The 26,827-nt window shown below is 40.3% G+C and overlaps 1 protein-coding gene across 11 annotated transcripts in view; it reads left to right on the top strand.

Moving 5' to 3' along the window:
• The window catches only part of DLG2 (discs large MAGUK scaffold protein 2), a 949,517-nt gene that overhangs the window by 521,134 nt on the left and 401,556 nt on the right, over window positions 1-26,827 (top strand). For all 11 annotated transcript variants that reach the window (XM_068554434.1, XM_068554426.1, XM_068554427.1 and 8 more), the window contains one exon: window positions 1,528-1,596. In XM_068554434.1, coding sequence (XP_068410535.1) covers window positions 1,528-1,596 — 69 coding nt within the window. The remainder of the gene's footprint in view (window positions 1-1,527; window positions 1,597-26,827) is intronic.

The raw sequence follows: 26,827 nt of genomic DNA on the forward strand, positions 1-26,827 counted from the left end.
TATGCTGCCTTTCAGTTGGCCAATCAAAACATGCTTAGTGGACATGAGTGATGCTCGGCACTATGAGGGATGCCAGGAAACAAAGGATACAATCCTTAATTTGAAGAAGACGACCATTCTCTAGGTCTTAGCCATAGTCTCCAAATTCTGCTCTCTCAACCTCAGATAAATGTCATCCATGACACAGTTAAATGCTAGTCACAGAGAAACACCTCCTCTCACCCATAATAACAAAAGTTCTGAATGAAAAAATCTGCAGCCTATTTGCTTGGCTCTCTATGGCAATGTCAGTGTTTTCAAAGTATGTGCTGAGAAGTCTTAGAATTGTGTGAAGTTGCTTCATGTTCTGCAAATATTTTACTCAAGTTTTTCTCTATACGTATATTTGTATATACACACCTTCACACACTACATGTATATGTAACTAATGTTACAAATAAGTTTTTAAACTAATACTACAAACTAAAATTACACACTGAAATACATTTTATTGTATACTTTAATACATAGGAAACTCACAATTCATTACGATATGCTCTTGGATTGTCATTGTGCATATCTCAGATGAAAGAGAGTCTCCCTCTAATTGAAGAGTATTCTGAAATTGCAAGACAAATTCTTTCAAAGCCAAAAAAATTGTTACCATTTGGAAGGTGATATAATATGATGGTTAAGAAGAATGGCACTAGAGTCAGTCTAGATACTGTTTCGAGCACAGGTATTTACCACGTGAATTTGGGCAAGTTTTAAACCTTCCTGTACCTTAATTTCCTCATCTGTCAAATGGGACAGTACATACCTCATAGAGTTGTAAGAAATAAAGGATGTAAAATTATAATTAGAAAAGTAACTCAGGCAATAAGTACTCAATAAATATTAGATACTACTATATATACAATATAATTTCTAGTGCAAATACTTATCTATAAAATCAGTCTTACCTTGTTATCATGCAACCAAAATAAATACGGAATTACCTTAAATTCTAACTAATGTTGATATGCAACTGGAAATCCCATTTTTCAAATTTTTGTGTTCATTCAATAGTTGAATTATTGTTATTTTTACAAGTATTGCAAATGTAAACTAATAAATTTATACTAATTAAATACTACTCCAATTTGCAAATTTGCTGTTTAGAATTTTGTTAGAAAAAATGTTCTGCATTAAAAAAATAATATATTGCATCATAGTGAAATTTGTTTTTATGCTTTATGTTATCTTATTCCAAGGGGAAAATAATTAATTACCTCTTCCAAATATATTTGTTTCTTTTCATGGCTACCCTTCATTTAAAGCTTACTTTTGATTAATACATGTTGAAATCAAACTATAAAGAAATATTAACCCCTTATCTGGTAGAGTGTTATATTGTGGTGGATGATTCTGCTTATCACCAAAGAACAGTCATTTAATCTCTCCTGTATTTCTTCCAAGATTGATTCTTTTCATGACAATAAGACTATTAGAATGTGCAAAGATATTTTAAATAAATGACCTGTTTGTTTTTTCTTTCTTCTCTTGCAGTCATTCCCAACACAGCACTACAACCCGCCAGCCTTCAGTGACTCTCCAACGGGCCATCTCCCTGGAAGGGTAAGATAAGAATAATATGGAGCCTTCTCTTAAACCAAACCGAGCACCCTCGTCACTTTGAGCATAAATTCCTTCCTCCCTCCCTCCCCACTTTACCCCTTTTTTTTCTTTCTGTTAGCAAATATCTATGAAGCTTATGTTATATATATGCCAAGCACCATGCTAGGTAGTACACTGAACAAGTCAAATAAGATCTTTTCCTTCAGAGGACTCATTATCTATTGAGAGTGACAAATGTAAACACACACCTGCACATAACAGTGTGAGCATCACACAGGAAATACGTATGAGGGATTAATGAAGGATCCAGAAAGGATATCTATCTGACTGAAAATGGGCATCAAAGAGGGATGGGGGGAACAGAACAGGTCATGATGGTTTCAGAGAAGATATAACTCTGAAGCTGAGAACTGAAGCATCTGTGGATATTTGCCTGACAGACATTGGAAGGAAGGGTACTCCCTGCAGGAGAAAGAGCACATGCAGAAACATGAACATCTAAGCGGATGTCAGATGTCAAAAGGCCACTGAGTGATTTGGTGCTTTGGCGCAAGGTGTGCGAGGCAGGAAATAAGAATGGTGATGTTGGCTGGCCAGGCTTACGTGTAGAGGACTTAGTATTTTGTATTTCTGAATTCCCCAATCAGATAGAAGCTGAAGGGGCTGAGAAGAGGGTGTTAATATTTCCATCCACTTGCTTTATAATCGCAACTGATTTGAGAACACTTAATTGGTTACTGTATAAAAATTAAATCACTTTATTTTTCCAATATCTGTTACAAACTATGCTTTGTTCAACCCTATTTCTCAATAACAAGTAGACTTCCCTAATGGCATTTCAGTTAAAATCTCTATTATTTATTCTATTTTAAAATCTTGTGTTTTCAGTCAAACCGCTGTCTCTCTTTCCAACATAATTAAGACTTGGGGTCCACCAAAGTGCTCTGGAGTTGACAGAGGAGTGATCTGCTCTCCCTCTCATACCACCCTCTCTTTCCAACATAATTAAGACTTGGGGTCCACCAAAGTGCTCTGGAGTTGATAGAGGAGTGATCTGCTCTCTCTCTCATACCGCCCTCTAGATCTTCCTTTCGCTTAGATTTCTTCTCTGGTAGAAATGAAGTTTAAAAAAAAAAAAAAATGGGAAATGGCATTCCTCACATTCTCCCGTGGCGGTCCTCCTTTCTGTTGGCTATCACTGGTGATGTAGCCTGGATGGGTAGAGAACCAAACATGCACCAATGCTAAGAAACGCAAGCAACTCCCCCAGCATGTGGTCCCCTGGGAGCACCAGCGATCTTTTCTACAAAACCCCCTGGCAGTAGCACACTGTAGTCCTCTGATGCGCTCACCCACTTTGCCCCAGCTGCACCAATCCCTCCTCACAAGCACACAGTCGCCCTTTCTCACCTGTCCTCAGCAGCTTCACATGTGAGGCTTGCAGACATGAGCAGCATGCATCTTTCCTACCCCTCAGGTGGAGCTTACTAGGGCTAGTCCTTGCCTCCTTTCTCCCTGCCTGACAGTCTCATCTTCTCTCCCCAGGGCAAGTCAGCAAACTCCATGACTAAGTGGACATCCACTTGGGAGGGAGATGTTAGCCTTTCCTTCCTGGAACAGCATAAATGTTATAAACACTTTTCATGGGGAGCCCTTTCTTGCCTTTAGCTAAGGAAATCCACTGCATGTCCGCAAACCCATGGGAACATGAGTGAAAGGAATGTGACCTCTGCATGAACACTGCCCTCCCCTCAAAAGGATACCTCCTTCTCTTCCTAGTCCTCCTCTTCTGTTTTCGGCGGTAAAGAACATCAAACAATTTTAGCTCCTCTATTAAACAAGAAAACAAAAACTGAGATAGGAGTGGGGGAGGAGTCAAGATGGCAGAATAGGAGGACATGGAGTTCACCTCTCCCCATAAACTACATCAAGAATGGAACAATTCTGACAGAGCACCTGCTGAACACTAGCAGAGGACCTCAGACACCTGAAAGGACAAGAACGATCCCCATGCAACTGGGTAGGACAAAAGAAATTTTAAAAAGACAAGAGGAAACAGGACACAACCTGCACCCCTGGGGGGGAACTGAAAGAGAGGAGAGGTTCCCACACCCAGGGAAGCCCCCTCGCTGGTAGGGAGATCAGCTTGGACAGAAGGGGAGTTTCAGGGGCTCGGAGGAGAGCACAGCAACCAGTCTGTGGGAGGCAGGACAGAGTGAGACCTACATGAATGGTTGGTGCCACAGCCCTGCACGTCCCAGCCTGAGACACATGTCTGCTGGTGCGGACGGAGGCTGGGTGCTAGAACCTGGGGTTTGGAGAGCAGACCCAGGGAGGGGACTGCTGTTAGCTGCAAAGAGAGAGCCTGAAGGTATGGGAGTACAGAGCTCTACAAGCGGGAATGTTTGTGGAAGAAGCCCAGGCCGCCATTGCGGCCCCCTTCCCCACGCACCAGCCCCTGCCTCCCTGGGCACTAGAAGGGGCTCCTGCCTGAGCAGGCTTGCACACCTCACCCGCCTTGGCCACCGCCTGCAAGAGCAGGCTCACATGCCCCACCCACTGCAGCTGCCTCCTTCACCCCCGCCCACCCCAGCAGGCTGGCATTTGCCCCACCTGTTGCCGCCTCTGACCCCACCCACCTGGGCAGGCTCTGGGGCAGCCTCAGGAACAGACACTGGTGGAAGGCCCACATGCAGAGGTGGGGCTGAAACCACAGCTGAACCTCATGGGCCATGCAACTAAGGAAGAAGAGCTGAAATCTCTCCTCACAGTTGTGGGAACTGTGGATTTACACCCCCGCTGCCGGCTTTGTAAACCCAGCACCTGCAGAATATCCAAATGAATGAGTACTACCCCAGCTGAGATGGGTCTAGCTTTAGCAACTGTGGGTTTATGTGCACATACACATGGGGAGTGGACCGGGCCAGAATCTGAGCTGCCTCCATAGCTCCCACAGCAGGTCCTGGTGCACAATTACTGCAGTCCTGGGACCTGACTTCAGTGGATCTGTGCTGGTAGTCTGGTGAAAACAACGCCTGAAAGACACCAGGGCCAATTGCCGGCATACCCACTGTTAAGGTGGGTCTGAGAGCAGTTCCAGCAACAGTGTAATTTATGAGCCAGCACAACAGGTGAAAAGTGATGCAACAGAGCACACTCACAGTTGAACAGCTCTAGAGGAAAACTCAGTGGCTTCTCTCCCAGAGAGAGTGCTCCAATCCCACCTATGTCACACTGAAGTCAGAAACACAGCTCAGAAAACAGATCTAGGGGCCTCTACTGCAACTGGAGAGCAGACCCTGCCCCTCACAGGGCAGCGACAACCTCAGAGCAAGGGGAGGCCCCCGTTCAATATCCCGTGCAGGCTCAGGTCACCCCAACATCAGTCACTCCTCTTACCAAGGGGATAATGGCCAGCATACACTGAGGAAAGAGGTGGCAGACAAGCATATTAAAAACAGCTCTAGCGCCAAAAAATATTAAACCCACCTTAGGCTATACAGGGACGTTCCCACATAAAAATAGCCCTAGAAGACAGTCTGAGGGTCAGTCGTCGGGAGAAAGAACCCCCCAGAGCATTTGGCTTTGAAGGCCAGTGGGTCCTGAGTGTAGGAGCTCCACAGGACTGGGAGAAACAGAGACTCCACTCTTGCAGGGCGCACACAAGGTTTCACATGCATTGGGACCCAGCACAAAGCAACACCTCCATAGGAACCAGCGCTAGACCTAACTAGGGGTCTTGGAGGGTCTCCTGAGGAGGCAAAGGTCAGCAGTAGCTCACTCTGGGGGCAAGGACACTGGTGGCAGAGGCCCCAGGGAACACTGATCGGCATGATCTCTCCCAGAGGTCCCATTTTTGGCACCAAGACCTGGCCTCACCCAAAAGCCTACAAGCTCCAGAGCTGGAATGCCTCAGGCCAAACAACCAGCAAAACAGGAATACAGCTCCACCCATCAGCAGACAGGCTGCCTAAAGTCATACTGAGCTCACAGCTACCTCAAAACACACCCCTTGGCACAGCCCTGCCCACCAGAGAGACAAGACCCAGCTCCACCCACCAGAGGGCAGGCACCAGTCCCTTCCACCAGGAAGCCTGCACAAACCCCAGGACCAACCTCACCCACAGGGGGCAGACACCAGAACTAAGAGAAACTATGATCCTGCAGCCTGTGGAAAGGAGACCCCAAACACAGAAAGGTAGACAAAATGAGATGACACAGAAATATGTTGCAAATGAAGGAACAAGATAAAAACTCACAAGAACAACTAAATCAAGAGGAGATAGGCAATCTACCTGAAGAATAATTCAGAGTAATGATAGTAAAGATGATCCAAAAGTTCAGAAAAAGAATGGAGGCACAGATTGAGAAGATACAAAAAAATGTTTAACAAGGAGCTAGAAGATTTAAAGAACAAACAGAGATGAACAACACAATAACTGAAATGAAAAATACACTAGAAGGAATCAATAGCAGAATAACTGAGGCAGAAGTGAGCTAGAAGACAGAGTGGTGGAAATCACTGCCACAGAACAAAATAAAGAACAAAAAATGAAAAGAAATGAGGACAGTCTCAGAGACATCTGGGACAACATTAAATGCACCAACATTCACATTACAGGTGTCAACAAAGGAGAAGAGAAAGAGAAAGGGCCTGAGAAAATATTTGAAGATATTATAGCCAAAAACTTCCCTAATATGAGAAAGGAAACACTCACTCAAGTCCAGGGAGTGCAGAGAGTCCCATACAGGATGAACCCAAGGAGGAACACTCCTAGACATATATTATTCAAACTGGCAAAAATTAAAGAGAAAGAAAAAATATTAAAGACAACAAGGGAAAAGCAACAAATAACATACAAGGGAATCCCCATAAAGTTTTCAGCAGATTTTTCAGCAGAAACTCCACAGGCCAGAAAGGAGTGGTAAAATATATTTAAAGTGATGAAATGGAAAAAGCTACAACCAAGAATACTCTACACAGCAAGACTTTCATTCAGATTTGACAGAGAAATCAAAAGCTTTACAGACAAGCAAAGGCTAAGAGAATTCACCACCAAACCACATTTACAACAAATGCTAAAGGAACTTCTTTAGGTGGAAAGAGACCAGCAACTTAATATAACCTTGTGTATATACAGACTGCTATATCAAAACCTCATGGGGGGACTTCCCTGGTGGCATAGTGGTTAAGAATCCGCCTGCCAATGCAGGGGACACGGGTTCGAGCCCTGGTCCGGGAAGATCCCACATGTGGCAGAGCAACTAAGCCTGTGTGCCACAACTACTGAGCCTGCGCTCTAGAGCCTGCAAGCCACAAGTACTGAGCCCATGCGCTGCAACTACTGAAGCCCGCGTGCCTAGAACCCATGCTCCACAACGAGAAGCCACCGCAATGAGAAGCCCGCACACCGCAACAAAGAGTAGCCCCCGCTTGCCGCAACAAAGAGTAGCCCCCGCCTGCCGCAACTAGAGAAAGCCCACGTGCAGTAACGAAGACCCAGCACAGCCATAAACAAACAAGCAAACAAACAAATAAATAAATAAATTTTTTAAAAAAAGAATAAAACTTAAAAATTTAAAAAACCTCATGGGAACTGCAAACCAAAAAAGTACAATAGATACACACACACACACACACACACACACACAAGCAACCCAAACACACACTAAAGACAGTCATCAAATCACAAGAGAAGAGAACAAAAGAGGAAGGGAAGGAAAAAAACCTACAAAAACAAATCCAAAACAATTTTTTTTAAATGTCAATAGGGAGCTTCCCTGGTGGCGCAGTGGTTGAGAATCTGCCTGCTAATGCAGGGGACATGGGTTCGAGCCCTGGTCTGGGAAGATCCCACATGCCACGGAGCAACTAGGCCCGTGAGCCACAACTACTGAGCCTGCGCTTCTGGAGCCTGTGTTCCGTAACAAAAGAAGCCACGATAGTGAGAGGCCCGTGCACCGCGATGAAGAGTGGCCCCCGCTTGCCGCAACTAGAAAAAGCCCTCGTACAGAAATGAAGACCCAACACAGCCAAAACTAAATAAATAAATAAATACATGATTTTTTTTTTAAATGTCAATAGGAACATACATATTGATAATTACCTTAAATGTAACTGGAACATACATATTGACAATTACCTTAAATGTAGTTGGATTAAATGCTCCAACCAAAAGACACAGACTGGCTGAGTGGATACAAAAACAAGACCTGTATATATACTGTCTACAAGAGACCCACTAGGGACACATACAGATTGAAAGTAAGAGGATGGAAAAAGGTATTCCATGCAAAAGGAAACCAAAAGAAAGATGGAGTAGCAATACTCATATCAGATGAAATAGACTTTAAAATAAAGACTGTTACAAGAGACAAGGAAGAACACTACATGATCAATCCAAGAAGAAGATATAACAATTGTAAATATGTATGCACCCAACATAGGAGCACCTCAATATATAAGCCAAATGCTAACAGCCATAAAAGGGGAAATCGAGAGTAACACAATAATAGTGGGGGACTTTAACACCCCACTTACACCAATGGACAGATCATCCAGACAGAAAATCAGTAAGTAAACACAGGCCTTAAATGACACATTAGACCAGATGGACTTAATTTTTCCATCCAAAAGCAGAAGAATACACTTTCTTCTCAAATGCACCTGGAACATTCTCCAGGATAGATCATATATTGGGCCACAAATCAAGCCTCAGTAAATTTAAGAAAAATGAAATCATATCAAGCATCTTTTCCTACCACAATGCTATGAAATTAGAAATCAATTATAGGAAAAAAAAACTGTAAAAAAACACAAACACGTAGAGACTAAACAATACGTTACTAAACAACCAGTGGATCACCGAAGAAATCAAAGACGAAATCAAAAAATACCTAGAGACAAATGACAACAAAAACACTACGATCCAAAACCTATGGGACACAGCAAAAGCAGTTCTAAGAGGTAAGTTTTTAGCAATACAATCTTACCTCAGGAAACAAAATCTCAAATAAACAACCTAACATTACACCTAAAGCAACTAGAGAAAGAAGAAGAAACAAAACGCAAAGTTAGTAGAAGGAAAGAAATCATAAAGGTCAGGGCAGAAATAAATGAAATAGAGACTAAAAAATAAAAAAGATCAGTGAAACTGAAAGCTGGTTCTTTTTACTTTTTCTTTGAAAAGATAAACAAAATTGATACACCATTAGCTAGACTCATCAAGAAAAAAAGGGAGAGGGCCCAAGTCAATAAAATCAGAAATGAAAAAGGAGAAATTACAACTGACACCACAGAAATAAAAAGGATCATAAGAGACTACTACAAGCCACTATACACCAATAATATGGACAACCTAGAAGAAAAGGACAAATTCTTAGAAAGGTACAACGTTCCAAGACTGAACCAGGAAGAAATAGAAAATATGAACAGACCAATCACAAGTACTGAAATTGAAACTCTGATTTAAAAACGTCCAACAAACAGAAGTCCAAGACCAGATGGCTTCACAGGTGAATTCTATCAAACATTTAGAGAAGAGTTAACACCTATCCTTATGAAACTATTCCAAAAAAACTAAGAGGAATGAACACTCCCAAACTCATTCTATGAGGCCACCATCACCCTGATACCAACCAGGCAAAGATACCACAAAAAAAGAGAAAATTACAGGCCAATATCATTGATGAACACAGACACAAACATCCTCAACAAAATACCAGCAAACTAAATCCAACACATTAAAAGAGTCATACACCATGATCAAGTGGGATTTATCCCAGGGATGCAAGGATTTTTCAATATCCACAAATCAATCACTGTGATACACCGTATCAACAAATTGAAGAATAAAAACCATGTGATCATCTCAATAGATGCAGAAAAAGCTTTGGACAAAATTCAACAGCCATTTATGATAAAAAGAAAGTGGGCATAGAGGGAACCTACGTCAATATAATAAAGGCCATACATGACAAACCCACAGCTAACATCATTCTTAATGGTGAAAAACTGAAAGCATTTCCTCCAAGATCAGGAACAAGACTTTCATTCAACATAGTATTGGAAGTCCTAGCCATGGCAATCAGAGAAGAATAAGAAATAAAAGGAATCCAAATTTGAAAAGAAGAAGTAAAACTGTCACTATTTGCAGAGGTCATGATACTATACATAGAAAATCCTAAAAACGACACTAGAAAACTACTAGAGTTCATCAATGAATTTGGTATGGTTGCAGGATACAAAATTAATACACAGAAATCTCTGGCATACTTATACACTAACACCAAAAGATCAGAAAGAGAAATTAAGGAAACAATCCCATTTACCATCACATCAAAAAGAATAAAACACCTGGGAACAAACCTACATAAGGAGGCAAAAGACCTGTACGCAGAAAACTATAGGATGCTGATAAAAGAAATCAAAGATGACACAGATGGAGAGATATACCACGTTCTTGGACTGGAAGAATCAACGTTGTCAAAATGACTATACTGCCCAAAGCAATCTACAGATTCAATGCAATCCCTATCAAATTACCAAGGGCATTTTTCACAGAACTAGAACAAAAAAATTCACAATTTGTATGGAAATACAAAAGACCCCAAATAGCCAAAGCAATCTTGAGAGAAAAAAACAGAGCTGGAGGAATCAGGCTCCCTGAGTTCAGACTATACTGGAAAGCTACAGTCATCAAAACAGTATGGTACTGGCACAAAAACCAGAAATATAGATAATGGAACAGAATAGAAAGTCCAGAGATAAACCCACGCACTTATGGTCAACTAATCTATGACAAAGGAGGCAAGAATATACAATGGAGAACAGTCTTTTCAATAAGTGGTGCTAGGAAAACTGGACAGCTACATGTAAAAGAATGAAATTAGAACACTCCCTAACACCATACACAAAAATAAAATCAAAATGGATTAAAGACCCAAATGTAAAACCGGATACTATAAAACTCTTAGGGGAAAACATAGGCAGAACACTCTCTGACATAAATATCTTTTTTGATCTTCTCCTAGAGTAATGAAAATAAAAACAAATATTAACAAATTAAATTAAATTAAACTTAAAAGCTTTTTCACAGCAAAGGAAACCATAAACAAGATGAAAAGACAACCCACAGGATGGGAGAAAATATTTGCAAATGATGAGACCAACAAGGGATTAATCTCCAAACTATACAAACAGCTCATGCAGCTCAATATCAAAAAAAAAAAAAAAAAAAATCCCAAAATGGGCAGAAGACCTAAATAGACATTTCTCCAAAGAAGACATACAGGTGGCCAAAAAGCACATGAAAAGATGCTCAACATCACTAATTATTAGAGAAATGCAAATCAAAACTATGAGGTACCACCTCACACCAGTCAGAATGGCCATCATCAAAAAAAAAAAAACTACAAACAATAAATGCTGGAGAAGGTGTGGAGAAAAGGGAACCCTCTTACACTGTGGGTGGGAATGTAAATTAGTACAACCATTAAGGAGAATAGTATGGAGGGTCCTTAAAAAACTAACTATAGAACTACCATATGATCCTGCAATCCCACAGCTGTGCATATATTTGGAGAAAACCATAATTCAAAAAGATACATGCACCCCAATGTTCACTGCGGCACTATTTACAATAGCCAAGACATGGAAGCAACCTAAATGTCCATCGACAGATGAATGGATAAAGAAGATGTGGTACACACATACAGTGGAATATTACTCAGCCATTAAAAGGAATGAAATCGGGTCATTTGTAGACACGTGGATAAATGAGATGTGGTACATATATACAATGGAATACTACTCAGCCATAAAAAAGAACGAAATAATGCCATTTGCAGCAATGGGTGGACCTAGAGATTATCATACTAAGTGAAGTAAGTCAGACAGAGAAAGACAAATATCATATGATATCACTTACATGCGGAATCTAGTAAAAAGGAAATGATACAAATAAACTTATTTACAAAACAGAAACTGACTCACAGATCTTGAAATCAAACTTATGGTTACCAAAGGGGAAATATGGGGGGAAGTGATAAATTAGGAGATTGTGATTAACATATACACACAACTATATATAAAATAGATAACTAATAAGGACCTACTGTATAGCACAGGCAACTCTACTCAACATTCTGTAATAACCTATATGGGAGGTGAATCTGAAAAAGGATGGAGACATATATATATAACTGATTCACTTTGCTGTACACCTGAAACTAACACAACACTGTAAGTCAACTATACTCCAATAAAAAAAAAAAAAAAAAAAAAACAGAGATAGGAGTGGATACCTAAACAGAAACTTTGCTCTGGAAGAATTAAGTAACTCTTTTCTCAACAGTAAGTAACTCATTTCTCAACAGTAAACTACTATGTCCATTGCGACATTTGTTCTATTCCATTAAAAAAAAAAAAAAAAAAAAAGACACAAGAAGTTCTCAGTCAATACTTCAGACCATTTGGTTCTGTAATAATGTACAAGATGGTCTAGATCATGGGTCCTCACCAGACTCCCAGAATTTAAACCAGGGCTAAGGAAGTTGCTAGCTATGTGATAGCAAGTTACTTGATTTCGTTGTGCCTCAGTTTCCTAATTAATGTGAAATGGAAATACTGATGATGATTCCTTGTAGAGTTCTTTCAAGAATTAAAATTATATATACATATAATTTAATTTTTTATAATAGTACTGGCATTATACGTGTGTTACAGTAGTTGTTGCTGTTGTCGTTATACATAATATATACTTAATTAATAAGGCATGAGAGTTTCTCATATATTAAATAAGGATTTGTTGAAAGTCAGGGACTGGCATCTTTGCTATATTCTGGAGAGGCATTTTCCTATATATATGGGTAATAGTCATTTGTGGAAGCAATTCAAATCACTGTTTGAGTTTGCCTCATTGCTGAGTTCATAGTTATATTAAAAACACTTTAATTACCAAGATTATATTTAAGTGCTTATTAAACAAGGAAAGAATAACCTAAGCTGTTTTCTACACATCAGCTTATCCTCAGCACCAAAAGAAAAATTTAGGACCAGAATAAGAAATGTTCTTACATTTCTAGTATATATATCTTAAAAAGTTAGTAAAGAGACCACTTCAAAACATGAGAGGAAATAATCTTTGCAGCCTGTGAGCATTCTCCAGTTGGACTTGAGAACATCCAATAGTCATCACCTGCAGTGCAAGTTCATGCAGGCTTGTGACTACCCTCCATACTACCCTCCTTGGTTTCCTCCTTCTAGAAAGTGCCATAGTTTAGACAAAACTCTTCCACAAAACACAGTTGCTTGACATATCTTCCAAAGGATGTGATTGGTTTTGAATTCTGCATGTTAAATTGGATATGTGGAAAGGACCAAGGAAAAGACATCCAGAGCTAACAAAGGGATGAGACAGCCTTTTATCAAGAAAACACTGACAGGATTAGGATGCTTTGGTTTGAAGAAGAAAGCTTCATTAGATGCTTAATGAGATCATATTCAAAATGTGCAATTTATTGGGAACAAAAATAGTACAAATTCATGGCTATTTCTTCAAGGGAAGAGAAAAGAAACTAACATGTATTGGGTGCTTATTAGGTGCCAGGCCATCTATCTGTCCATCCATTCATCCATCCATCCATCTATCTATCTTATTTGATTTTATTTCCAAAATAGTCTTGTAAAATAGGCATCTTTTTTTTTTCTAAAAATGGAGTCTCAGACACATTAAGTAATTTTCCCGAAGACCTTTACATAGAAAATAGCAAGCCTAGATTCGAAATCAAATTTGACTTCACTGTCCAACTCCATCCCCTATAATGTGGCATGAAAAGTCTTTATTGAGTGGGAAAGCACTGGTCCCACCATTTATAAGCCACATTCAGGCTAAGTTAGACATAGTGAAGAAGCTCCTAGGATAAAAAATGATAAAGAAGTAGAACTGATTCTCAGCCTAGCAATCACTAAGTAGAATGACTAGCCCAGCATCTGGGGTGGCACTGGAGGACCACATGCACACTAAGTGCCTAAGGTGTTAGTCGTGGTAGAGACGAGGGTGTGGAGGCTGAGCTTACCACTGGTCTCCAGCTCACCTTCCTAGTTCCTTATAAAGACCTCCTTTGGCAGCGTGCAGGGTGGCTATCATCCCACAGTTCAGTCATGACACAAAGAAGCCTTCCTTCAGCTATGCTAAATAATGGCATTTCCTTCTAGAGCTATTTCCAGACCTTTTCCTTCTTTCCTTATTCACAAAAGCTTATTAGCAGTTTGCCAATAAGCAGCCTTTCAGCATTTTGCACTGTTTTCCACTTGAGTGAAATGACCTCTGTGATAAATGCAATCACTAACTCTAATTCTCTGTTAAGATGAAGCCAAAAATGTGAAGGCCTTACCCTGATGTCATAACACAGAGTGACTCCATTTCTAAAAAACAGGAAACGGTATTCTCAGCTATGTCCCATTGTTCCAACTGGTATAAAGCAGTTTGCCTCATATCTAGTTAATAATGAACTACGAAAAATATTCTGTTCCCTGCAATCATGGAAGAAAACTGACTCTGGAATCAAAGAATTAGTTTTGAATCCTGACCTCTCTGCTGTCTGTTGTTAATCTTAAACAGGACCCATCCCCTCCCTAAGCATGAGCTGCCTCCTCAGCCAAAAGGGAGAAAAGCATAGCACTCACCAACTCTCTGTAAAAGCAGCGGGTACCTGTAGGACCCTCAATACGTACTAGTTGAATATATGCTACGTCTAAGTATTGTGAGAAAACAAACAAAACTTTCATTTTTAAAGCTTAGGTTAGTTTGAAGACCCACGTTGAAACTTGTTATTAAATACATATATATATGTACCTATGTATGTAAAACATTTCTTGATATAAAATAATATATTTGAGGTAGAATTAATCTTGCATTGCTGGAATATTTAGAAGGGGGACACCTCAGTAATCCTCTGCAAAGCCCAGAGCACTACAGTTTATGCTGTATGTCCCAGCTGGCCATCAAATACATAGATAACGTGGCATACAATCACTGTCACTGAACGCATAGTGGGAGAGGTATTTTGCATTTTGCATAGGCCAATGGGTCTTTAGCAGGTTTCCCATTAAGGTGTTAATACTGCTGAACGTGGGCATTCAGCTGAAATTGGAAATTTCATTATTTCAAAATTCTCCTTGCTAATGCTTTCGTGAAAAGCAACTACTTAGGATATTTATTAAAATGAATGTGCTTTAAAAGGCCATAGGTTTATATATTTTTCACTGAAGCTGCTATTTACTTGACATAAAATAAGTGGAAATATTTCAGATTTCCAGTTAATTTGATCCATAGAGACAACAAAACTGTCTAACTGAGCCTCTACCTAGAGTTACTGCTGTTTTTTAAATTGATATCTGAATCATCTATAACTATGCCAGACATAACGAGGCAGAATAACATCCCCATTAACAGTATGAGCTCCTTGCTTCAGGTTCAAGTTGACAGATGCAGCCCATATCTTAATCTCCTCTTCCTCCTGAGACCCCATTAAAAAGAAGCTAATGGAATAAAAAAAAAGGGACAGTCCCATAACAGTAAAGGAAATGAGAAGGGAGCGTCAAAGGCCAAAAGATTTCAGCGTACTTCTGCATGACAGAAAGCAGATGGAAGGGTAATAATTGAAGCAACAGAACAAAGCAGTCCCTGCCTTAGATCACCTACAGAGGAAAGGCATGTGCTGTACGTACCTTACACAGCTCCGGGGGCACCTTACACATGGTATTCTATGTGACTGCCATCTCCTGGAGATGTGTTTCCAGGGATGCCACCCACAAAACAGCCCACCACAGTGAAGCTGCCAAGTGTAGAGGAGCCCACAGCTCAGGAGGAAGCAGATCCGCCTAACAGAACCCAGGAAGCTCGGAGACTTCAGAATAGTGACAACAGATGGGATTGAGAGCAGAGCCTGAGAATAGAAGATGCCCCCCACTCAGCGTGCACACCCCTGCACACAGAACAGCTGGCAGGCGAGCACTTACCACCAGCCAGAAAATGAACTTTCTGCTCTGAAGAAACAGGATGACTCTTCTGAGGAGCCCAGATAAGCTCAATTGAATGGTGCCCCACACCAAAGCCCTGCACTATGTGCTAGTTAGGGGGACAGTTTCGGGTTTGCTCCCCTAACCTGAAGCCTTTCAGTGAAAAAGCTTTGCCCTTATATGCAATACTCTCTGAGACCTTTCTACTACCTCATTCTTAAATAGGAACGGACAACCACGGGTTACCAAATATCTTAACAAACCTACCAAGTGACAGAAACAAGATTAAAACACACATAACAAAAACTATCCTCAGGAAGACAGAGGGATTTTGCTTGTTCTGGGAACAAAATAGAATTTAATGAAATGAAGTTGACCTTTGAACAATGTGATTTGAACTGTGCAGGTCCACTTATATGCTGATATTTTTCAATAATAAATACTATAGTACTGCACTACCTGCAGTTGGTTGAATTCACGGATGTGGAGGAAACTCAGATATGGAGGGCTGACAATAAATTATACTCAGGTTAACCCCTGCCCTTTGTTCAAGGGTCAACTGCTCTAGTGTAAGCATATGTTTTAGCAATGGGGAAGTAACCACTAGAATTAGAACCGAAATGGTTAAAAGTGATTGCCTCTGGGAAGCTAGGTAGGATTCTCAGGAGAGGTGACACAAATTACATTTTGAAGAATGTATTTGGAACTAGGCAGGGGTTTTAAGAAAAAAAAAAGAAGAAGAAGAAAATCACGTGCAAAAAATCCTAGAAGTACTTTGCTAATACTGCAAAGACTAAGAAGTACCTTCAGCTACTCAAATATCTTCCTTTTGTCCAGTAGAGGACATACACTGTTTTATCTTACCTTAGAAGATCATTTTAGCAACAATATAGAGGCAGAATTTCTAGAAACTAGCATTTTCACATCAATAAAATACCTGCCCTGAAAGATGTTAACCACTCTCTATGAATAGAAGGAATTCATATGGTGTGGATATTTTGTCTAATTGACCCCAACCAAAAATTTCTCCCAAATCCGGATGTCAGTAAATATCCCAAGGAGAACCAATAAGTGGTCTTGCCTATAAACAAATGCATCTAAGGGAGCCCATCCTCTCAGGTTGACTGGTCTCTGGTGGTATCACTGTCATTCTTGCTTAGTGGAACAGGCCTGTCGCTGTAGTGATAGCTGTGTACTACCTCTGTTTGGCACAAGAGACTCCCTCTCCACACTCTAAGACCACGACAGCCCCTTGAGACCATGCATTGGTGGAGCCAGGGAGCCTCTGGTGTTGCCATATTGGGCCTGAACAGCTGTCCTTTCCAATGACACTCTGGGAACAGGACCTCAACTGGAATCATTTGCTCTTTTTTTTTTTTTTTTTCATTTGCTCTTTTGTTCTCTATCCAGCTCCTTTTGCCTTAATAGAGAAGCTTTTTTACAGCTAACATACTTCCAATTCCCCAGAATGATGCTGATTTAAAGTACTCAGTCAGTCTTCTTAGTCTAAGTGCCTACATATTTAGTTCCAAAATATATGGTCACTGTAGAAGGTGGAAGCATTATTGACCTGAGAATCAGGAGACCTGGATTCTGCGTTCAAGTCAGCCACCTCTTACTCTGTGATTCTGAGCGGATCTCAGTTACCTCATATACAAAGTGGTGAGGTTGAGTTAAACAGTGTGTTAGATTCCTTCCCACTCTTAACATTTTATAATTTCATGAGTTCTGAAGGATATAAAAGTTTGGCTTCCAGGCTTATAGAACTATTTCCAGAAATGAAACTTAGGGACCATGGACTCTAAACAGCTGGCCCTCAGGGGTAGTTGGCCTGAGTTATCTCTACCCACCCACTCGCAGACCCAGCCACCTTTCCCAAATCTAACCGACGTGAATGCTCAACTTCCTCCAACACATTTCTGCACCCTGACCCTCAAAAGCAGTGCTAAGCAGTGTTTCCCAGAGTAACTAAGGAGGCCGGATGTGCTGAGAAATACACTGAACTACTTGCAGATCTAAAGGAGAAACTTCATTCAGGTTGTATAGTTGCTGGGGTCAGTGGTCAAAAATCGTTATTTGCCACAGAAATATAAGTGACCTCACCAAAACAGAGGGGCAAGTTAGGTTACTGAAGAGGATTTTTGTATATTTTTAGAATATACAAAAATATATATAGTTGTTACCCCTTTATTTTGCCCTCCGGCCCGCTGAAGAGTTTATTTAGGGAGAATATAGGAAAATTAAAGAGACAAACAGCTAGTTGATTTTTATAAATGCTTGAAAGAAATCAAACTCCCTCCACCAAAAAAAAAAAAAAAAAAAAAAAAATTTTTTTTTTCCTTCTGATTTATAGTCCAATAAAGACAGACCATCTTCTTGGGTGAGATTCCCACCCTTACTTTTGCCGCCAGGTCACCTGCGGAAGGACCTTAGCTGCGTGAAAAGACTAAGAAAGTTTACGGCCCCCTCCTTCCATCCCAGAAGGGGAGAGCGAACTTCGGAGCTAAAACCTCAGGGGATTTATTAGGAATTAGTCAGAGCAGCGGGTAACCCCTGATCATCTCTGTTTCCCCCAATTCACAATCACGTGTTTTCTTTTCATTTCTCCTCGTGTCCCTGCAGCTTCCACCTCTGCTCCTAGTTGAGCTGTCAGCTCATCTTTCTTAGCCCCGTTTCTACTGGCCTACTGCTTCTTTTCTCCATTTCTTTACTCCAAAAGACATCCTTTCCTAGGCCTTATAATCTTTCTTCCTTACATGTGTAGAGCTGAAATATAAAAGGTGTCATCACAGCAAACTTTAAGGATTGCCAAAAATTTATCAGTGTTGAAAAAATGCTGAGGCTGCAGAGAACTGGGAAATATTTAAGGGCTACCGATACATGGGATTCTAATTCTGTCACAGGGATTGGATTTCTATCGCCATCTGCTGTTGAAATAACAACTGTGTTTCAAAAAAAAAAAAAATTTGTCCGATTCTTTATATAGGGCAGACAGAAGGTTCCAAATTTGGAATTTCGAGTAAAATATCAAAAAAGACTTTAGAAGATGACATTGAGAATCTAGATTTATATTTTCCCAGGTAAAGACTTTTATAAACATTAACCATCGTCATCATTATTCCACTGAGGAAAGCCTTCCTTAAAACCATGAAAACAGGAAAGATGTAAAATAAGGAATGTAGAACACTCCATCATAAAAGCAGGCAGTTCAGAAACATAGACAGTAAAGTTCAAAAAGGATATTTTCTATATTCAAATGCTAAAAATATAACATTAAATACTACATATTTAACACTAGCTGATATGTTGTAAGTGCTTTATGTGGATCTCATTTGGTTCCAAGGACAATTATTATCATTATGTATGAGAATACTAACCCACTTTATGGTTGGGGACACTGAGGCTTGGAGAAGTTAAGGGTGGTGCCCAAGGTCACAGCCAGTAAGAGGCAGAATTGAGACTGAAACCCACATTTCTAAGTCACCACCCTCTCTTGCCTCCTCAGAATTACATGTGTTTTGTTATTCCAAGTTGGCCAATTTGGAGGCCTAAGTAAGACACTGAAATACGATGTGGAGCTCAATATGATTTCTGGGGTTTTGGAAGTTTTTAGTCATTGTCAAAAATCCAGTTTCATATAAGAACATTAACAAAAGTAGAATGACCACCTAACGTGATTTCACTAGCTTGAAACGTGCTGAATTAGAAGAAATGGAGGAATAATATTTCCCCACTGTTGGCATATGTTTTACCCTGCAGAACTAGGAAGAAACCTGGAAGTGACAGATTAGGAGTCTGGTTATGCAGAGCTGCTGGGCTCTCCTGTTCAGTGGCCTTGCACACGGAGGCTGCTCAATGCCAAGCAGCTGGAATTTATCTCAGAGGGATGCCACAGAGTCCACTGGGGAGTTTGGTTTAGGAGTTTTCTATAAATAGTCCTTATTTTCTGTGCATAGTTCAATGCCAACATGATTACTTATCCCTGCATATATTCCTTGGAAAGCTTTTTATTTTTAATAAATTGGTTTAATAAAGGACTCAAAGTGTAAATAAACTTCCTCCTCGTTATTATATAATTAAACATTTCAAACAGTGTGCTGCAGAATACTCAACTAGAAAATTGCTCCTCTTAATCAATACTCATAATAATTAATGCTAATAACAATATGATCACCCATGACACTGACTGATATGGCATTGGAAAGCTAGTTAATACGCTGAATGAACCAAGGAGGAATCAAGAAAACACCCAGCTGTATGTTTGTTAGACCAGTAAAAATGAATACAGGAAACATTATTCCATGGCAGGATTTAGCTGCCCAAACTGTCAGAAAGTTATATCAATCACAAGACTCCTAATTGTTGTTCTGGCTCCAACCTGCTCTTTATATTTGCACTATTATCCCTCTTTGAATACTGTCCTTTTTTTTTTTTTAGCATCTTTCTAGTATTAAGGCTGCCCTTGCTGACTTGAGTCTGTTATGACCAATCAATCAATTCAATTGGGATTATAATGATGAGCCATGAAGACACTAACTCTGCCCTCAGTCTGGTGGGAAGAAGCAGACATTAATCAAATAATTGCACAAACAAATGCAAATCTATACCTGGGCCAAGTGCTATGAAAAAGTGACCTGTGATGCTGGGAGTGTCTGGAATAGGGGATCTGACCTCCTCAGGAAGGTCAGGGAGGTCTTGGAAGCCTCTGAACAACGAGTAGGCATTAACTAGGCAAAGAGAAAGAAAGGGCTATCATCAACGGCTGCACAAGCAATGATTAAGAATGTGTCTGAGTGTATTTCTGAGCTGAGCACAGACTAGAACATGAATTCAGTAGAGCTTGCTATTTAGAAATTTATAATGAGGAGGCTGACTCACGGTTGACTGCCTCCTCCAGAGAGGCCATTTGATGAAGATTTCCAGTGCTTATCAGAAATGTGTGATCTCTGCAAAGATGTAATTCTCTAAATTCCATCTGTGAGCCGTTCTGCTGTTCCGTTGTTTTTTTGTTTGTTTGATGTATTTGTTTGCTTGTTTGTCTGTGTGCCAGAATGTAGAGATCCTTCCTCGCTGCTGCTGCTGCATGCTACTCTGCTACTCTCCCAACTCTTTTTCCTGGCCCCTCTTATCTTCTGTCTTTTCTCCCTCTCCCCTCCCTTTTCCCTAGAAACTTTCCCCTCCTCCTCATCTTCTTTTACTTTTTATTCTCCATTCATTTCTTTCTTTTTTCCTTGTATTCTTCTCTTTTGCTGTTCACCCTGAAGGTACTAGGCTCATGTTTGTATAGTGCAATGCAATTTACAAAGGCATCTCAAGGACATCACTCCATTTGGCCCCAATAACAAATTTTTTTAAAGGGAGGCTGAGTAAGAATCACTTATCCTGTTTACAGGTGTGTCAGAAGGTAAGTGGCTTTTTCAAGATCGTGTATCTGTGAAGGGGAAGAGCTTTGACTGTAACCCATATGCCTATCTCCCAGCCCCATACTCTCACCACTAGACCATCTTGTCTTAACAGAAATGTCAAAGACATACCAACCACATCTTTTAGTCTGATGGACAGAGTAGGTACTTCTCTGTCCTGTTATTCACAAAGATGCGTCTAATCAGAAGTCATGGTCAGAGGGTTTCTGGTTGTTCATCCATCACATGAGTAGAAACAGCCTCATTCTCATCTGACGAATATTTACTGGACATCACATGTGACCTTGACCTGAACCACTTATAAAGAATGATTTTCATTATATTTTTACCCTGCCTGCCTATGAGCCGGGAGGTGGCATGGCTGTGGAGAGCAGGAAATGAAGAGGATTGCTTTGAGTATCATTTGTCAGCCTTCATTAGATTACTCCTCTTGAAACATCCATCTTTATATATCCAAACTGAATCTGGTGTTTTTCTCTGCATGTATTGCTAATCCCTCAGACACCCTCAAATTTCATTAGGATTTCTGTTTACTTCCTTCTCCTGGCCAATTACAAAAGAGTTTAAAGAAAGAGCACATCCATATCCTATGCCATAAGCCACATGTCCCTCTATTACAGAAAAACAGTCAGTAGTCTTTATCCTTTATTTAATCTCTCTGATTTCCAGTCCTGGTAAATGTTTACTCCACTGAAGTATGCTTTTAAGATGTGGGTCAGCAATCTTTGACTGATGGCTCATAGTCGGTTAAAGGTTCCTGCCTGTTACATGGAAAAATTAGCCTGCTCAAGAAGACTTGTATAGGAGACAAGCACCATCCATCCATTCATTCAATCAGGGATCTGACTGATGAATCTCTCATTCATTCTTTCATTCAACTAGTGTTTTCTGGATGCCCAGTATATGCCAGACACTCCAGCGAGGCATTTGAGAAAATCAAGAAGAAAAAGGCCCAGTTCCTGCCCTTGAGGAGCACACAGTCTAGTGAGAGTGACAGAATGTTGAAAACTGCAAAAATTCACTGAGCTTACATCTATGTAATTTCAGGACAAAAGAAAAAGCAGCTGATTTGGAGGAAACTAGTAGCACTATTCAGATGTGGGTTCAGTGATTTTTATTAAGTGACTACCAAACCCAAAGGGAAGAGAGCAGAGGAATCCTTTCAGACTGAGGAATTTTCATGCTCACATGGGCTGGTATCAAGAGTTGGGAATTTTCCCTTCTCCAGGTCTATAAAAGCTACATGGAAGTGCAGAATAAAGCCATGCTTTTCACAGCCTATTCAATTTTGCAAATAGAGAATTCTCCTGTGGTGGACCATTAATTATGCACATTAATGGGAAAATTGCATTTCAATATCAACGTTGCATAATATTAAAATACGTAAACATCTCTCCCCTTACAGCGCTTTTCCTGCACCTCTGAAATACTTGCTTGTCCTCAAGTCCCTCTCCTCAGTAGAGTAGCCTGGTATAATTTAAAGAACACGGCCTTTTGATTTATCTCTACCTTCATTTAAAAACTGGCTCTTACTAGCTGCATCACCTTGAGCTGTTACTGAAACTTCTCTGTTTCTTTAATCTATAGAGAAGGGATTAATATCTACTTCATAAGATTGTTTTGAGATTTAGTTTTTAAAGATATGTAAATATCCTAGCACAGTAGGTTCACAGTAGGAATTAGCTCTCTCTCTCCTCTCTCCCCTCTCTCCCTATATTTCATCCGCCCCTTTTCTTTCTGATGTGCTAGGACCTCATCCCTCTTCATCCATACCAGGAATCCATTAACAAGCAAATGAAACCTCCATTCATTGTTCATTTAACAGACATTTCCTGTGCACCTCTCATGTGCCCTTGGGGAGATATAGTCAAGAGTGTGGAAGACAGAACACAGCACACAGTAGAGAAGCAAAGGAAGAAGAGAGAGTATGCCCATTTAGAAAGAGACACCAAGGGTTCAAACGCCCTTCTAGACCCAAAGAAATGCAATGGCAGACTTTCAGAAAGAGTCGCAGATGTGAAAAGGATGTTTTTGGGTAAAGTGTCACCTCAGACCACCTCCTTATTTTACACATGACAGAATAAGTCCAGAGCCCGTGCAACTGTGTGCTAGCTCACATACATGCACACGCAGATGCTCTTTCCATACCCCTGGGTCTCCATTGATTGCCATTATATTAAAAGGGTTTATAAGAAACTTGTACATATGTATCCCTAGGAGCCTTTTCGATTGCCGAAATAACAGATTAAATTTCTGCCACACAACTAATGCTTGTAGTTTCTATCTTGTTTCGTGTACAGGAGTTTCTCCCCGCTTTAGGTGCAGAACTCCTAAGGGTGGCTCCTAGGTTTTATCCTATCATGTAGTTTTGAAGTGATCTCCCAAGCATGGACTACGTTTAACAAATTATGATTTGTAAAGGTTCCTTCTCCTATTATGACCTAAGGAGTCAGGGATTCACTTTCCCTGAGTGACTGATTTTCTCCACTTCCAGTCATTTTTTTTTTTTTTACTAGAGGAGATAAGCCAATTGATCATACAAGGTATAAGGTCGTGGAAGCAGCAAAGGCTTTTATAGGCAATTAGGAGTATGAATGCTGCTGCTACCACTTTTAACTGGTCAACCTTGAACAAGAACCCTAACCTTTCTTTTCTCATCTTTAAATGAGAAAAATAATACCTAATTTATAAGGACAGTATAAGGATTAAATATCCATAGCTCTTAATAAACATTGGTGATTATAATTAAAACGAAAGCTCCTCTCACTAACCAAAAAATAAATTTGTATTATGTTCAGTAATGAAAAAGACCAGGGTTGATGGTAGTAGTTTTATTCCCTCTTACCAATCCTGTTGTACAACTCCTGGAATATTTAAGTGGGTTGACAGTGCTACAGTTTACAAAACTATAGTAGTGCCAGATCACTATATGTATATATCTATCTCTCTATATATCTCTACATATAGATATGTACATATGCTAACAAATGATGATTGGGCCACAAGGAAACACTAAAAGCTACATCAACACCTCTCACCTTTGGCACGGAATAGAGCCACAGCTATCAAAGGTCAAGCCTTGTATTTAATAATACATGTGATTTTTGCAGGAGATATCATTATGATTACCTGGCCTTGCCTGTCAAGAAAACACACATCTCTGTGAGGAGCTGCCTTGTAATATTCTCCTAATTTTAACTTATTTAGTTTCCATCCATAATTTGGGAAAAGGGGGTTAATATGAGAATTAGAGTTGCCAAATATCTAAAATATTGTCATGTCCAATCATCTACTTTCTATATGGAGAAACTATTCTGAGGCCAGAGACAGGCAGAAGATTTTTTTCAAGGCCACACCAAAGTTAAGACCAAAATTCAGCTCCTAATATCCTAGCCAAGGGCTCCTCTCTTTCCAGAGAAGGATGAGGATGAACAAGAGTCATTCCTGTGGTTATTCATTCCTGTGGTTTTTCTTTTTTCCCTTTCTCATGTCTTATATGCTTTTATCCTCCACCTAAGACTTAGATGAGGTACACTGGCTCTTCTAGAAATGTATGACTTTAGCACCAAGAGGTTAGGATTATGGCTTAAGTAACACATCTAAGCACCAGGAAACCCAGATCAAATTGAGCTATAGTGTGGCACCATAGTGAATCATACACAAGGTTTGTGAGTTAAGCTCCTGTAATACCCTACTGTAGATGTAGATGTACCAAGATGAAAGAGACAAATTCACTTAGAGCTTTTACATGGTTGTTGTTTTTGTTTGTTTGAATAGGACTTCTTTTGCCTGTAGAAGGAATGATAATGGGGTAACAGGACTTATTTTAGGGGAAAGATGGTGGGAAGAGATGTAAAATATCAGAAAGCATCTAGCCCTGTACTGGGCTTACCCTGTGACATACCCATGAAGCCATTTCTGGTCTGACAACTAGAATTTCTTACACATAATCTTTAGTCGCAATTCAGGCTTGGGAAGACTCCTAGGTTAGCCTTCATAGAACAGAAATCAAATTCAGCAAATGGACATATGGAGTGTTTTGGGTGCTTCATCTCCACTCCTCCTAGACCAAATCCTCTCATCCCTTAGCCACCCTCCCTTTGTTTTTCACCCCAGTGTTGCAATCTGCCTTTTATCACTACCAGCTCTTAGGATCAACTTATTCACGTGGAGACATGGATGTCTGCTAGGTTTTTACTCCATAGTCATTCACTGAGCATGTTCTTTGTGCCAGGTATTTTACCAGATATTGGGGACACAAGAGCAGAGAAAAGAGAGCCTGCACTTTTTAGATGTCAGACACTAAATCACAAAATGACTCTGACACTCAAGAATCTCAGAGTCAAGTGGAAAACACAAACATACAAGGAAATTATCATCATTGTAGAAGATTACAATCTTAGCTTACTGATTTATAACTGCCAGTTTACCCTTCTGATCTACCACGATATTGTAAACTCCTGGGAGGTAGAATCTGTCTGCTTTATGGTTGCAGCCCTAGCCCCAGAAGAGCCTTCCTGAAGTACAGTGGACTCTCAGCGATACTCGTTAAATGGATAAAGAGAGAAAGTATGAAGATTAGGATAGTCCGTATGAGTCTGGTGCAATGGAATCCTACGAGAGCTAGTGTCAGACAGAGCTAAGGAGAGCAAATATTCAAACAGTCATGAAGAAAGAGGGGGATCTTCCCGATCTTCAGATTGGGTGGCTTAAAACAACAGAAATTTATTGTCTCACAATACTGGAGGCTAGAAGTCTGAAATTAAGGTGGTGGCAGAGCCATGTTCCCTCTGAAACCTGTATGGGAATTCTTCCTAGTTCCTGGTGGTTAACTGGCAATCTGGGGCATTCCTTGGCTTGCAGTTCACACACAACTCTCCCCTCCCTCTTCCTTCATCTTTACATGACATTCGTCCTGTGTGTCTCTGTGTCTTCACATGGCTGTTTACTTCTCAGAAGACCAGTCAGGCTGGAGAAGTGGCCTACCCTACTCCAGTATTAACCTAATCTTAATCTAACCAATACATCCACAATGACCCTCTTTCCAAATAATGTCACATTCTGAGGTACTGATAGTTAGGACTTCAACATATCTTTTGAGGGGGGACATATTCAACCCATAACACAGAGTGTAAACCTCTCAGGGACAGAGAATGTGTCTTGCATAGCTTTGTACATCCACGGCCCAGTGGCTGCTGGGTAAGTTTTTGTTACATGAATGGAAGTATGTGCAAATACTCTGCCCTGCTCTCCTGAGAACTGAGAATTGAGTCTCTTTACCTATCAAAGAGCATCTTCCAGGTCTGTCCTCTGCTTCCAGGTCTCCACTGCAGCCCTACTAGGACCCATCAAGCAAGAATACTTGCTTTTCTCCAAAAACCACGTATTCTCTCACTTCCCTCATTCATGCTTTTCCTTATGCACTAAACATCCTCCTAATCCCCACATCTCTGTATCAGATCAGTGCTCTCCTACTGGTTATAAAACTTATCCCAAGTGTTTGTGGATGTATGAATATTATTATAATTAATTATTTCTACATACTTCCTGTCCCACTAAGATGAGAGCTCCACGAAGTCAGGAACTAAGTTGTGTTCATAATTATATTCCCAGCACCAAGCACAACGCCAGAAGTGAATTTGCCTTGAAACTCTAGGGCCCCTCAATTACATGGGCCACTTCAAGGTCCTATACCTTGTGCCATGCACTTTGCTGGGTACTGGGCACACAGAAGCCAGGAGAAATGGAGCTCTTCTTTATTAAGCACTTTTAGATGTCAGGTACT

The sequence above is a fragment of the Eschrichtius robustus genome, chromosome 11, assembly GCF_028021215.1.
Source record: "Eschrichtius robustus isolate mEscRob2 chromosome 11, mEscRob2.pri, whole genome shotgun sequence".
Taxonomy (NCBI): Eukaryota; Metazoa; Chordata; class Mammalia; order Artiodactyla; family Eschrichtiidae; genus Eschrichtius; species Eschrichtius robustus.